We start from the raw sequence: 14774 nt of genomic DNA, 5'->3' as shown, positions 1-14774 counted from the left end.
AAACAGATACTTTCACCAAACTGAACTAACGTCTGCTTCTGTTTCTGCCCCCACAACTTGTCTTGTCAGACGAGGACACGCCCTTGCCGGAAGACGCGGACCTGAGATGCTTCCAGCCACTAGAGCCCTCCTACAGGTAGGAGTGTGTGTTTCCTTGTCTGTTTGTTATAATATGTGTCATGACGCCGTGGAATCAGGCACTCGTCAATTTTTAGGTATATGGAGTCTTTGTTAATATCTTAGAGGCTTCTTATTTGCCTCACATGTTATAAAAAAAACAAACCCCCGTTTGTCTTGAATAGAAGTTGAGATATTTGCGATTGAAGGAAGTGGGGTCACCTGGTTCCAGAAGTAGAATTAGCTATAAAATGGCCGCCAAAGTTTGGTGACTTCCATAGCTCAAGAGTCCTTGGAAACTGCAAATTTACATTTTTCGTGACTTTAGTCAACGTTTTTGCATAAAATCCACTCATAAGAATGTCTTTGAATGGACATACAAGGTGTTGAGCCAAAACAAAAAATTCGAAAAAAATTGCCTAACTGGCCCAAAAATGCCGATTTCTTCGATTTCATTATATTAGCGAGAGCCTGATTTCACCACGATGCCTCGCTTATATTGTGAAGCATGCTGGCAGAATGCGTAACTTCTCGGATTCAAGTCTTGTGAAAATAGATTCTTCTTGCTTGAAGGTGAAGTTTTTACAATTTATAAGTATGAAATGATAAAAGGCATGTTATATGTACAGAATATGGCATCATTAGAAAATCTACTAATTTGAACCTAGTGTCGGTTTTAGGCTAATACGAGAAGTAACTCGTTTTGTCAGCTCGCCTCACAATTAATAAATTTGCTGGCAAAGATGACTTTGACTTCATATCGCTGGATGGGTGGGGTGCGTGCAGAGATGACTGATCAGGCCGATCTTCGCTTGGAAATGTCTGTTGTGGGGGGGGGGGGGGATTTTTGGGGCTGAACTAGACTGGGAGGAGGGAGGTGGGGCTCTCTCAGTCTTTTCTCAACTGCCGTCTCTGTAATAAATGATAAATAGCATTTGTATAGCGCAAAGTCCTGCTCAACAGCAAACTCTATGCGCTTTTAAATCTATATTGTTGAAACAATCTCAACTTCCTGGGAAGCATACAATGCAAGCTGCCATTTTATAGGCGCTAAAACACTAAATATACGGACAAGATCTTTTGCTGTCAATGTTTGGGCACCCATTCTTACCTTAGTGGAAGTGAGGAAAATTCGTGTGAAGTGCCTTTCCTCAAGGACACAACGTCGGGCCTGAGGCTCGAACCCCCGACCCCGCAAACAAGAGCCTGTGGAGGAGAAAAATGGGAGGCATGCTGGCAAAATGAGTTAACTCTCCGATTGTTTAGCCCAATGGCCTGATAGAAGTATCAGAATTATATGTTTGGGTTGTGCTGTTCATTATAATATGAAATGATAAAAGACATGATTTCGCGCCTGCTCATATGACCTTATTCAGTTGCGAGCGCCGTAAAACGCTTACCAAAAAAAAGACATTTTTAAAAGGGGCGTGTTTTAAAGTGGAAGACAATGGCATCAGTTCAAAATTGATTTCTTTAATGGGTCTGTTTGCTGCTGAGATTTTCTTTCATGGATTGTGAGAAGTTAGTTTAGTTAAGTAGAGGTTTTACGGCGCTCGCAACTGCATAAAGTCATATGAGTGCCAAGAGGTGTATGTCAACAGAGAAGCCTTTACAGGGAATCAGAATTCCTCTTCTCACCTCTCTAGCTTCTACAGCACAAAGTCTGATGATAGTAAGGATAAGAAAAGAAAAAATAGCATTGCGAAAAGTAACTAACTCATTTTGTCAGCAGTTTCGTTATGGCATTAAAAAAGACGTTCAAGGGCACGGGAGTGGAAAGTGGCTGTTTGTACAGGTGATTTTGTCATGGACAGTCTTTGCATTGGAGAAATTTGGCCTGTATGTACATCAATTGCACAGTGTAAGACCCTGTTATACCTCACTTTTTAAAATGCCATACGACGGAATCTGTCTATCACTAAGCAGTTGATGTTTATGTATGCCATTATCATTGTAAACCAAATTCCACCCACACACACACAAAATTTAGTGAATGTAAATTTTTTTCCCCTCCCTCCCGCCTGCATTCCCATGTACCTGCGTTCCTGCACTCCTGCGTTCCTGCGTTCCCGTGTAGCTCGTACAACTTCAACAAAGCCCTGAATGAGGAGCTGAGCGCAGCCTGTGAGAGAGACCTGCGTTGTCAGCGCCTGGTGGCCCACGGCCGATGGATCGCCCAGGATCTGCCGAAGCTCAAGCTCGTCCTCTACCAACCAACCAAGTCTGTCCGTACGCAGTTCTCCACCCAGAAAGGTGTGCTTATATAATAATAATAAATGGCATTTATATAACGCTCAACCCCGATTACAATACAGTACAACGTACAACAGTAACATAAAACGTTGTGTTCTGACTAAAAGAAAATTATTCCAAATATTCATTTTATTAATTTTAAAACAGTATGTTTTACATGTGTTTGACATACTGTTTTAAAATTAATAAGATGAATATTTGGAGTAATCTTTTAAAAAACAATCTTTAAACTTACCTTTGTGCTCACATTTTTGTGAAGCAAAGGGTGTCTGTGAGTCCGTGTCTTTCCTTTCCCTCTGTTGTTTCTGTCAAACGGGTTTCGCTTATTTTCTACATTAATTTGTGGTGCAGTTTTCTCCTTCTTTCCTATCAAACATCTATCATCCTTATTTCTCCCCCCTTCTCCTCTTGGTATGTTACTCTCTAGTAACACTTCTAATCTTCGGCACTTATGACCTATCTGTGTTTATAGTGTCATAACATTCTGACTGAAATCAAAATGAGATCTAATCTACTTTTTATTTTGATCTACTTTTACAAAATATTTTACTTGTTTTGTTTTTGTTCATCTGCAGTGCCACAGAACATCGAAGGTCAGCAGGCGACGCCCCCTAAGGCTTCTCAGCGGCCGACTGTAGCAATGCAGGTCTGTGATAGAATAATATGGACATCTTTTAGTTTTTGTGCAAGTTTTACGGCACTTGCGACACAATTATGTCGTAAAAGTGCCAGAGTTTAGAGGTGTTACAAGAGAGTAAAATACAAAAAGAAAGGAGGAGGAGAGATAAGGACGATAGATGTTTGTTTGGAGAGAAGAAAAGGAGCAAACTATGTGAGAGCATCCGCCAACCACCCACTGATGGATGTATTGTTTTGTTGTTTCCAAAAATTCAGAGTTTCAGATTTTTCAGATAAATCGGAAAATTGGAATTTCTGAAATTATCCAACTTCTTGCTGAAATTCACGACAATAGACTTGATGCAAGATGTAGTAAACAATAAAGCCCATATATTTTTTTGTCACCCAAGGAGTGTGTCCAAGGGTTTTGAAAGATTCTGTGGGTGGTTGGCGGGTGCTCTGGTGTGGTTTGTTTCTTCTTTCCTATCAAACATCTATCGTCCTTATCTCCCCTTCTTTTTTTGTGTTTGTTACTCTCTTGTAACACCTCTAATCTTCTGGCGCTCATATGACCTTATGCAGTTGCGAGCGCCATAAAACCTCTTCTACAAAAAAAATTTTTTTTTAAAGATTCAAATTTTTTTCCTCTCATAAAACCCTAATTTGTGAAATATGCCCTCGAAAAAAGTAACTGAATAGCTTTCAGGCCTAATTTTGAAAAGGTTTTAATCGCGTTTCTTTTAATAATCCTGGTAAAATATTTGAGCTTATTCAAAGACGAGGTGGTAATATGTAAGAACAAAACGTCTAATTATATGATTATTAATGTAGCGCGATTATAACCTTTTCAAATATAGGCCAGAAATCTATTGACAGTTACTTTTTTTCCGAGGTTATAGTCTCCATAATGAAAAAGTACAGGTTGTGCATATATATATATATATATATTTTGCATATTTCTCAGACTGTCACAGGGCCGAGTCAGGCAGGGAGGAATCAACTTGTCTTGTTCTGGACCAATGTGTACTATTTTGAAATGACAACAGGGAGGGAAATTAGAAAGGAGTGTAAGGGCTAAAGGAAGGGTGAGCTGTATTTGGCCACATGAAGGATTTATATTGGAACAAAAAAAAAAAGAAAAAAAGACAGCAGTATGCAAGCTGTCATAAACATTTGTCAGAAATTTGAATGCCAGGATTTGGCCCTCTTACAATAACAGATGAAAGGGTGGGGGGGTGGGGGGGTGGGGGGTGGGAGATTTCTATTTTTATTCAGGTTTTTGTTTTCAGGGACGGCTGGGGGAGGGGGGGGGGTGTTGGGTAGGATTTGTTTAACATGCCAGTTTTTTAAATTACAGAATGGATTTCTAAACCAGGAATTTATGCCTTTAGTGAGTAAAACTCAAGTGTTCATTTGAATGTCTGCTCCTGTGTTTGTGAATAGATTTGGCTTGCTAGCAACAAGTTGGAATGTTAAAGAATGATTAGTAAGATCACCTGTGGAAATTGTTGTGCGTTTGAGTCGTGACTTTTATAATTCTTTATTTCTGTCGGATTCACCGTTGTCCTTGAGGAAAGGAGGTGAGCGTGGTACCTTGTTGTATACACCGAGTTAAAGTTACATTTGATGATGAAATTATCTATAAGAAAGAGTATTTCGTTCCAGTCATTCATCGTTGTTGTCCCTCAAAGTACAATGTTTTCAAGAGAACGGAAAAGCTGTCTGTTTCGGCAAATTGCAGTATTGTAATTCGAAATGTAATTTTGTCTTCATGTTGTTACTATAATTCTAAGAAGTGGAATGAGACTAAGAGCAATTGATTCCCCCCCCCCCCCCAGGTCAGTGCTACTGACTAAAGTTGTGTTTAGGTCATTCCCAAAAGGGGGATTTTAACATGTTCTCATGCGCAGTAGAAATTGTAAATGGGTTGATTTATCAATGTCATGCTCATACTGTGCCGGAACGACATGGGCGGGGGAACTGCTGCTTTTTCTTTCCTCATCCTTACTATCGTCTTTTTACCTCTACTTCTTTTGTATGTTTGTCACTCTCGTGTGAACTGCTATTTCCGGGGTGCCTTGATAGTCGAAGCAGACTTTGTGCTGGTGAGACTAGAGAGGTGAGCAGAGTAAGCCTGATTCCCCATTTGGACTTCTCTGTTGATATCCACCCCTTAGCGCTCATATGACCTTATGCAGTTGTGATCACGGTAAAACCTTACTAAAGCTAAAGACCGACTGATGTGCCCCATCAAACTCTGCAACAAATTTGAGGTTCATTTAAAAAAACATTTTGACATAGTGGGTGGTTGGTGGGTGCTCTGGTGTGGTTTGCTCCTTCTTTCCTATCAAACCTCTATCATCTTTTTCTCCCTTCTATTTTGTATTTGTTACTCTCTTGTAACACCTCTAATCTTCGGCACTCATATGACCTTATTGAATTGCAAGTGCCGTAAGACACTTACTAAAACTAAAATTTTGGCCTGCTACTGAGTTGAATGATGGTGAGGATTTGTAATCTTTATCCCACCAACATGTACGGAGGAAATTTGTTGTTGTTGAATGTTTAGATTATTTCTCCTGGTTTTCTTTGCTTCTTTATGTATGAGAGATGAAAATGATTTCTCAGTTTTTATATCATTTTTTTCCCTTTCCAAATAATGTTTTTTTGTTTGTTTTTTCTTTAACGGAACAGACAATCATGAAGAAGCGGACAGAGCCAGAAAAAGGATCAACCAGCCCCCTCTCGGTGAGTAGGATTCTTTTTTTATTGTAAGGATTTCAGGAAGCTATTTCTCCAGGGTTTTTTTTTTTTCCACTTGCTTCCATTGTTTTCACGGGAATATAAAAACATGAGAGACATCGAGGTTGGGAGGGGGGGAGAGAGGGGTGTCTCTCTTCCGAAATAATGAATATCAACTTGTTGTTATTGATCCAAGAATATCAACTTGTTGTTATTGATCCAGGAATATCAACTTGTTGTTATTGATCCAGGAATATCAAGGCAGTTCTGACTGTCATATAATTTTCTTCTAGTTGAAAAGAAAAGAAGAACAGTTACTGCTCTCAGCATTTGTTTTTTTTTTTTTGTGTAAAAGATTCTAAAGAGTTGGGTTTTTTTCAGCGTTTCTGTTCTGTTCATCCCCATTTTAGTCGGTGTTGATTGAGGGTTTTTTTTGGTGTTCTAATGTAAATTAAATTTCCAATTATTTCCTGCCTTTCCAATGTGGGACTTTATTTCAGCACCTGTTCATCCCTCTCTGTCAATTATACTCTCCTGAGATAGCAGAAGGACTCGACGTCTTCTTGTGTATTTCCCTCTATTGTGACCTGCTCCTTTCGTAGAGCGTCTATCCGTCGGACGTTTGACTTTCCACAGACCTTTGTTCTTGGTCGCTTAAATTTAAACGAAATTTGTATCTCTTTCATTTACCAATTTTGTTAACCGTTGTTGTATTAGACAGGTGGCCGATAGAGCAGGTTCAACTGAGTTTTGTGGGTGGTTGGCGAGTGCTCTGGTGTGGTTTGCTTCTTCTTTCTTATCAGACATCTATCGTCCTTATCTCCCCTTCTTCTTTTTTTGTTTGTTACTCTCTTGTAACACCTCTAATCTTCTGGCACCCATATGACCTTATGCAGTTGCGAGCGCCGTAAAACCTCTGCTAAAACAAAAACAAAACAACCGTGTTATGATGCAACTAATATTCTACAAACAGGTGATATCGGAGGAAGGAAAATCGGCTCAGGGTGATTCACTTCCAGCAAAGACTTCCTCAGAACAGATTCTGGCTTCTCAGCAAGGTCAAGGTCAGAAGGGAGGCTCAAGTGGAGGAGGAGGGGGAAGGCAGGCAGGCGTGATCAACTTACATCACAAGTCCTCCATCAACCAGAAGCCAAATCTGCCGCCCAGGTGTGTACGAGTTTGGGGTTTTTTTTGTTCGTTTAAAAAAAAAAATCTCTTTGACAGGGCTGCCAACCGTTCCAATTTTTTCGTAATCATTATGATTCTTTAGCCTCACTACGAAATTCCGATCGAAAGGCGATTTATTATGATTTTTACCGCCAGCAGATTTTTGGCTTTTAAAAAAATTTTACAAGTCTTAGTGCAGACCTGTAAAGCAAAACTTAGGCCTTCACATTTTTTTACTTTTCGATAAGCCGTCTTTTTCCGTCATTAAGACATATTTTTGTTCGTTGTAATATGGTAATTTGAAAATGAGAGCACTAAAACTAATTTTTATGGGAAATTACTAATTTTCTTCATGGTCATTACTAAAAACCATGGAGATGGGTTGGCAGCCCTGCTTTGAGCCCAGACCTCCTGAGGCAACTGTGCCCCTGTGCCTGAGCTTCTGAGTGATATATTACTCACTTTTATAAGATTGTTAGAATCACTTTCCATGTCCCACTCAAGATAGTCCTCGTCATTACCAGGGTCTAGTTCAGAAACATCTACAAAATAATCAATGACATCCCGTTGAGTAAAATCACTGTTTTCCGTGTTTTTTTTCACGGTTTTGTACCAGGTGGGTCGGGTTGGAGATAGGGTCTCACTGACCGGTGTACCTGTGGCTAGGTATACAATCAGTTTTACTCATCACCGGTGTACCGGTATCTAGACATACAGGCACTTTTACTCATCACCGGTGTACCTGTGGGTAGGGCTTAAAGGGTTAAAGAGGAGGAGTCCGCCCACTAGATATAATAGAAGCCAAGGCCTCAGCTTCTGGAAGTATCAGTCCAGCTTTGGACAAATCACAGGGCCAAAAAGTCGGGAGCAGAAACTGCACTTTGATCTCAGCCAAAAGGGAAGGCCGAGAAGGCTTGTTTCTCTAACATTTTGCTGTGTGGGTACTTTCTTTTTAAAAAAATGCTTTTCTTATTTTTTTAAAAAAAGTTGTTTTGCTTTGTGGATAAATCATTGAAGCTGTAGAGACTGGGTCTTTAGATTCCACCCTGAGATATTTGAAGCACTGTGGCAAAAATTAGGCTCTTGTCAAAATAAAGAAATCAACGAAAGTGGCAATTTTCGACCCGCAAATAAACACCTTTTATATTCATTTAAAAACACTGCGTGAATTTTACTGAAAAATGTCATATGTGAAACGTGCTGACAAAATGAGTTACTTCTTGGATTCGAGCCCTATGCTAAATAGATACATCACACTTATAAGTTTTTAAAAATCCATAAGTATGAAATAATAACAGGCATATTACACTTAAAGAATAAGGCATCAATGGAAATTCTACAAATTTGACCCTATTGTTGATTTTTTGGCCAATATTTCCATTTGTGGATTGCGAGAAGTAACTCATTTTGTCAGCACGGCTCACATATGTGATATGTGAGGCAGCGTGGTGAAAATAATGAAATCGGAGAAACAGACATTTTTCTGCCAGTTGGGAATATTTTTATTGAATTCTTATTTTTTGGCTTCACTTCTTTTTTGCCCATATAAAAGCACATTTTCATGGGAATTTTACTGGGGAAAAAATTGCTTAAAGGTACAAAATATGTCATTTTTCAGTTTTCAAACACTCTTTAGCTATTGGAGTTACCAAACTTTTGCGGCCATTTTCTCGCTAAATCACTGAAATCGGGTGACCTCACTTCCTTCAATCGCAGATGTCTTGAGTTCTATGCAAGAAAAATGGCTATTTCTTTAGAAGCAAGGCAGATTTCAGATGATACCTATAACTCCACGCGCCGAAAAATTTACGAGCACCTGATTCCACCGCTTTGCGACACATAATGTTGTAAATGAAGCAAAAAACTTGTCAGGTAGCCGAGTCGCAGCCTTAGAATTTACAAAGTTCTATCTGACATTTTTAGCCGTTTTGGGTTTCTAAGACGATGAGGTCAGAAACCAAATGCTCTTTCTGCTCTACCGAAATCGTAAGATTATTTGGAGTAGTTATCTAGATATTCAAAGAATTGTGTGTGGGTGGTTGGCGGGTGCTCTGGTGTGGTTTGCTCCTTCTTTCCTATCAAACATCTATCGTCCTTATCTCCCCTTGTTCTTTTTTATGTTTGTTACTCTCTTGTAACACCTCTAATCTTCTGGCGCTCATATGACCTTATGCAGTTGCGAGCGCTGTAAAACCTCTACTAAAACTAAACTAAAAAGAATTGCGTTGAAAAAGCTTGTCATGTTGTGAAACTCAAAATTTTTATCGTCAAATTTCTCAAAACCAGGCACTGAGCAGATAGTTTTCTTATTCTGAGGTAGCGAAGTGTCATTTTTTTTTTCTTTCTTCTAAATGTTGTCTTTGGGCTTCCCACAGACTGTCTGCCAAAGCTGGCAACGCTCAGACGTCCTCCCTTAGTCCCCGGCTCCAGAAGAAAGGTATTGTAATAATAATAATAATGATGATGATAACAATATTAACAATAAAGATAATAGTAATAATAATGATGATGATAACTATATTATATATAATAATAATGATGGTAACAATAGTGATGATTATTATGATGATAATAATAATAACAATATTAATAATATTATTATAACTGCATTTATATTGCACATAATTAATTATAAGAAATATTACTTCTATTTGGCCCACTTCCTAGTGGCTCTTGGCGCTTCACAATGGAATAAGATGTAAAATCAACGTTTCATGCCTACTGGCCGCAATTGTACAATAAATTCTTTCAAATACTTGTACGCCTTGTGGGAAGAAGTGGGAAGACATGGAATAACATCAAGAGGCTAGCCCAGGATAGAGAAAGGTGGAAGGTGTTTGTCCGTGGCCTGTACCCTGGTGAGGGTGAGAAAGGCAATGATGATAACTTGTACGCCTGTAATCAGACAAAGAATACGTGCACGAAAAGACGGTCCTTGATTATGTACCTTTCTTAATCCTCTTAGCACCAGGAATATGTCAGCAGGTCAGCACAGCAGAACCAAACCGGTGGCTAGCTGATGGCTTCTCAGAACCGAATTATTTCAGTGTTTTTCAGAAGTTCAGAGGGTGTAGCAAAGAAATTGCTTTTGCTTTCGACTCAAGCGACGTATTTCAAAGAAATTTTACATGCAAATACCTAGGATGTGAGCATCTAAATTGAGAGTGGAATGTTATGATCATACTTCTAAGTCTGCACAAAAGGTGTATGTGTCAGGCCGGTAAAAGCTGGTATGGCTCTACAGCGAGAAAGCCGCTATGGCAACAAGATGGGAAAGCCAGTTTAGGCCTGTATGACTCAAAAAGGGTTTAACATTATTGTTAATGGCAATAATTATTCATTTCTATATCATATGCTTGTAATTGTGGGTCTGTGCATAAGCTTATATGTATGTATGGTATATGTATATGTATATATATTTTTATATTAGAATTATATGTGTTTGTGTGTGGAAGAGAAGATATTTGAGAGAGTATGTATGGATGGATGTGTTTGTGTGTGGGGAAACACTAAACCAATGTGTCGGTCTTTAAACAGTGAAGGTTTATCTTATCTTATTTTGTCATATCTTGTATCCTTTCTTATCTAATGTCATTACTTCTTATCTTATCTTATCTTGAAGGTCTGACCCGTGGTGGTGGCGGTGGTCACTCTACTGGCTCCTCGGGTCGGGGCGGTGGCGGTGGCGGCGGTCAAGTGAACAAAGTGGACACAGATGGACGTCCAGACACCGCGCCCGCCGGGGCGGCGACAGCGACAATCCCGACGTTCAAGAGCCAGGAGCCGTACCCTAGCCTGAGCGCCGACAACTACCCAGCCCTGGTCAACCAGAGAACTCAAGCCTCTCTGATTCCTTCGGAGAATTTGTCGCAGAATTCTAGCAGTGGCGGCGTCAGTGGTATCGGTGTTGGCGGGCTCTCCGCTGGTCTGAACTGGGGAGGTTTTGGTCTGGGTCGTGATAACAATATTGGTGGTGGTGGCAGCGGCGGGGCGTTGCATCAGAGCACGTCACCCATGTTGTCCATCCCAGGGGGTGGCGGGGGGTCGCCCTCGCTGGACACATGTTCCAATTCCTCCCGCTCGCCACAACCCTCGCCCAATCTGGCCTCCTCGTTCGCGTCTCTGGAGCTGCCGGTCAGAAATGTGGATATGGGACTGTCTACAACGCCGACGGGCGTGGATCAGACGACCCTGAACTTCCCCGCCACGACGCCCAGCGCTGATTTCCTGTCGGCCATTCGGTCTGCAAGCCAGTTTGTCCAACAGCAACAACAACAGCAACAACAGCATCAACAGCAGCAGCAGCAGCAACAACAGGGCTATCAGATGCTGCCCCCAGACATGCAACCACCAGCCGGGCCCCCTCAGCAGCAGTTCCCGCCGCACGCCCACTACAGCCAGCAGCACCGCATGCTCACCGCGCAGCAGAAGCAGCAGATGCAGCAGCAACAACAGCAACAACAGCAACAGCAGATGGCCAGGAACCCGCAGGGATACTTCCAGGGCACGGCCATGATGCCGGACCAGAGTGCCGGGCTCTTCAAGCAGCCGCAGCCACAGCCGCAGTCGAAGAACATGCTGGCTCCGTCGGGGGGCGTCAACCCAGCAGGAAGTGTCGGTAGTTCAGGTGAGAACAAGTTTTTTTTGTATATGTGGGGTGGTTTCTTTGGAGACTGATGAGAATTTCTTAAAAGGAAAAGAAATTGAATGAGGCAGTACTTGAATATAACTGCATATTTCGTCTTACACTCTTTGTCTCCGAGGGGGGTAAACCCACTACGCCGGGGCGCTTTTTTGGTGCTAAATCTAAAAATGACAAAAACGTCATTAAATAGGTCATAAAGTTGAAACTAGTACACCTATTTTGGTAGTTTTTCGTCTAATGAATTAACTTCCGGTATAAGAGACCTATAAGTAATTTGATGTTCAAGTCGTCGTAAAGGAATGTGCCGAAGCCGCTGTCAGCGACTCACCAGCACAGTGGTTCCGACCACGAGCCGCTGGGAGCGCTAGCCAGACATAGAGTTAAAGCCCTTCATTCTGAGATAAAAATACCCACCAGCCTGACTCTGCCCAGTGACAGAAAATGCAATGTTTGACCCATGACAACAGTTATGTGCACTACCGGTATTTTTTCATTATGGAAACTTCATTTAGCAAAGAGTGTTTTATGTGATGTTATGTGGGCCAATGGCCTTAGACACTGAATATAAACTGATTTACTTGCGGAAATTCTGAGGTGGATTTAAGATTGACCACCTCGTGTTTAAGCCCTTCGTTCTGTGGTGAAGTAAAGAATAACCATAACGTCTTTAAGGCTTTCATTCTGAGAAAAACTTAATAACGAACATCTCGTCTTTAAATCCTTCATTCTGTGGTGAACTTAAGAATAATTATGATGTCTTTAAGGCTTTCATTCTGTGAAGAACTTTAGAATGAACGACCGTTTCGTCTTAACCCATTCATTCTGTGATGAGCTTAAGAATAACTATGTCTTTAAGGCTTTCATTCGGAGAAGAGCTTAGAAAATGACCGTCTCGTCTTTAAACCCTTCATTCTGTGATGAGCTTAAGAATAACTATAACGTCTTAAAGGCTTTCATTCTGAGAACTTAAATAAACGACCGTTTCGTCTTATCCCATTCATTCTGTGGTGAACTTGAGAATAATTATGTCTTTAAGGCTTTCATTCCGAGAAAAACTTAAGAATGACCGTTTCGTCTTTGAACCCTTCATTCTTTGATGAACTTAAGAATAACTATAACGTCTTTTAGGCTTTCATTCTGAGAAGAACTTTAGAATGACCGTCTCGTCTTAACCCATTCATTCTGTGATGAGCTTAAGAATAACTATGACGTCTTTAAGGCTTTTATTCCGAGAAGAACTTAAGAACGACTGTTTCGTCTTTAAACCCTTCAGTCTGCGGTGAACTTAAAAGAAGTATTGTTTCATCAGGGCCCATGCTGCGATCTGGCAGTGCCGGTGGTGGCGGTGGCGTCATGACGTCTGGCAACCTCCACCCCGTCGGCGGGCTGGCCATGCCCCCGCCACCCCCGCCCCAACAGCCCACGCCTCGAGGGATGTCCCAGATGATGCCCTCGGAGGCTGGCGGGACGTCCGGCCCGGGCATGAGCTATCAGGCTAACAGGGGAGGCGACTCCTCCTCCTCCTCCTCTGCCGGCAGGTCCTTTATGGGGGGCCCAGGTAAGGGTTGTGTGTGCGCAGTCTATGGTTTTTCTAATGTCTTGTTTTCTACTGCTACTCCTTCGCTTCTTCTTACTGCTGTCTTTCAGCCACACCCCTGATCTTCTGGAAGGAAAGATCTACCCCTAGCCTTCTCGGACAAAGGCGAAAAATCTCGAAGGGCGCGTGTGCAAGTTGTGCACGTTAAAGATCACTTGGTGGTTTAAAATCGATAAGATTGATAAGGCTTCGGCCGCCACCCGGGCAAAATTCAAAATTTCCCACCAACTGTTTGAGATATCGCCCACTTTGTGATGTAGGGTATTTATAAAGATATAATTTGGAGAAAACGAGCTTTCTCTTGGCGCAGACACAAATGTCTCTCCGGCTTTTCCCCTCAACTGTTAGTGTCGATGTGCTTTACTCTGACAAAAAAAGGGATAATCTATTTCTGGTGAGTGGGCAGTTGGCGGGTGCTCTGGTGTGGTTTGCTTCTTCTTTCCTATCAAACATCTATCGTCCTTATCTCCCCTTCTTCTTTTTTATGTTTGTTACTCTCTTGTAACACCTCTAATCTTCTGGCGCTCATATGACCTTATGCAGTTGCGAGTGCCGTAAAAACCTCTACTAAAACTAAACTGATCTGCTGGGGTAATAGTATAGATTGTGAAATGCATGAGCTTGCTGTGTGTGTGGTTGGCGGGTGCTCTGGTGTGGTTTGCTCCTTCTTTCCTATCAAACATCTATCGTCCTTATCCTTTCCTCCTCCTTCTTTTTTGTGTTTGTTACTCTCTTGTAACACCTCTAATCTTCTGGCACTCATATGACCTTATGCAGTTGCGAGGGCCGTAAAACCTCTACTAAGACTAACATCTGCTGAGGTAATAGTACAGATTGTGAAGCGCATGAGCTTGCTGTTGAGCGGGGATTTGTACTACACAAATGCTATCTATTATTATTATAATAAATAAGTGCATATGACCTTACGCAGTTGCGAGCGCCGTAAAACCCTGTACTACTACTACTACTAAAATATGTGCATAAATAATTATGTGAGGCATTATGGTGTAAACAGGTTATGCTGATGGTCAGTGGGTTTAGTAGAGTTTTTTTGTTTTTTTTCAATAATTATAATAATTGCATTTGTGAGTCATCGTAGTGAAATCAGGCTCTCGTCAAAATAATGAAATCAAAGATACCCTGCAGTTTTCTGCCGGTTTAGCAATTTTTATTGAATTTTTGATTTCTGCCTCAACACCGTTTGATTACTTGATTACTTGATTACTTGATCCTGGGAACAACATCCTTGCACTCCGAACATTGCCGTACGTGCTCTGCTCCCCGCTTCAATATCCACCTCAGAGTCCACCTGCTGATTGTTCCGGTGTTCACTTGGTTATAACCCGCAACAATGTCCATTTATAGACACTTTTCTCCGTGGATTTTACAGAAAAATGTTAATGAAAGGTACAAGAGAGCTAATGCAAGTGGGCAAGGAGGGGAAAGAAGAGGACAGGGTGGAGGAGGAGGAGGAGGGAGTGTAGCTCTGTATGTCATTTTTCTCTGATCGTTTGTTTTTTTTTCTCTTCGCCCCCAGGCTCCAGTGGTCCAGCCAACATGCCTGTTGGTCAAGTGATTCCTAGCACAACGCACTCGTTTGCCTCAGGGAACCTGCAGGTAAGTGGTTGGGGAGAC

The 14774-nt window shown here is 41.4% G+C and overlaps 1 protein-coding gene across 1 annotated transcript in view; it reads left to right on the top strand.

Moving 5' to 3' along the window:
• The window catches only part of LOC101861402 (ankyrin repeat and KH domain-containing protein mask), a gene marked incomplete in the record, with an annotated part of 46978 nt that overhangs the window by 20988 nt on the left and 11216 nt on the right, over window positions 1–14774 (top strand). Inside the window, 8 exon segments of the mRNA XM_013089660.2 lie at window positions 70–136; window positions 2195–2370; window positions 2946–3016; window positions 5683–5736; window positions 6704–6897; window positions 9273–9334; window positions 10520–11524; window positions 12852–13100. Of these exon segments, the coding sequence (XP_012945114.1) occupies window positions 70–136; window positions 2195–2370; window positions 2946–3016; window positions 5683–5736; window positions 6704–6897; window positions 9273–9334; window positions 10520–11524; window positions 12852–13100 (1878 nt within the window).

The sequence above is a fragment of the Aplysia californica genome, unplaced genomic scaffold (assembly GCF_000002075.1).
Source record: "Aplysia californica isolate F4 #8 unplaced genomic scaffold, AplCal3.0 scaffold01010, whole genome shotgun sequence".
NCBI lineage: Eukaryota > Metazoa > Mollusca > Gastropoda > Aplysiida > Aplysiidae > Aplysia > Aplysia californica.
This window is presented reverse-complemented; position numbering and strand designations above follow the sequence as displayed.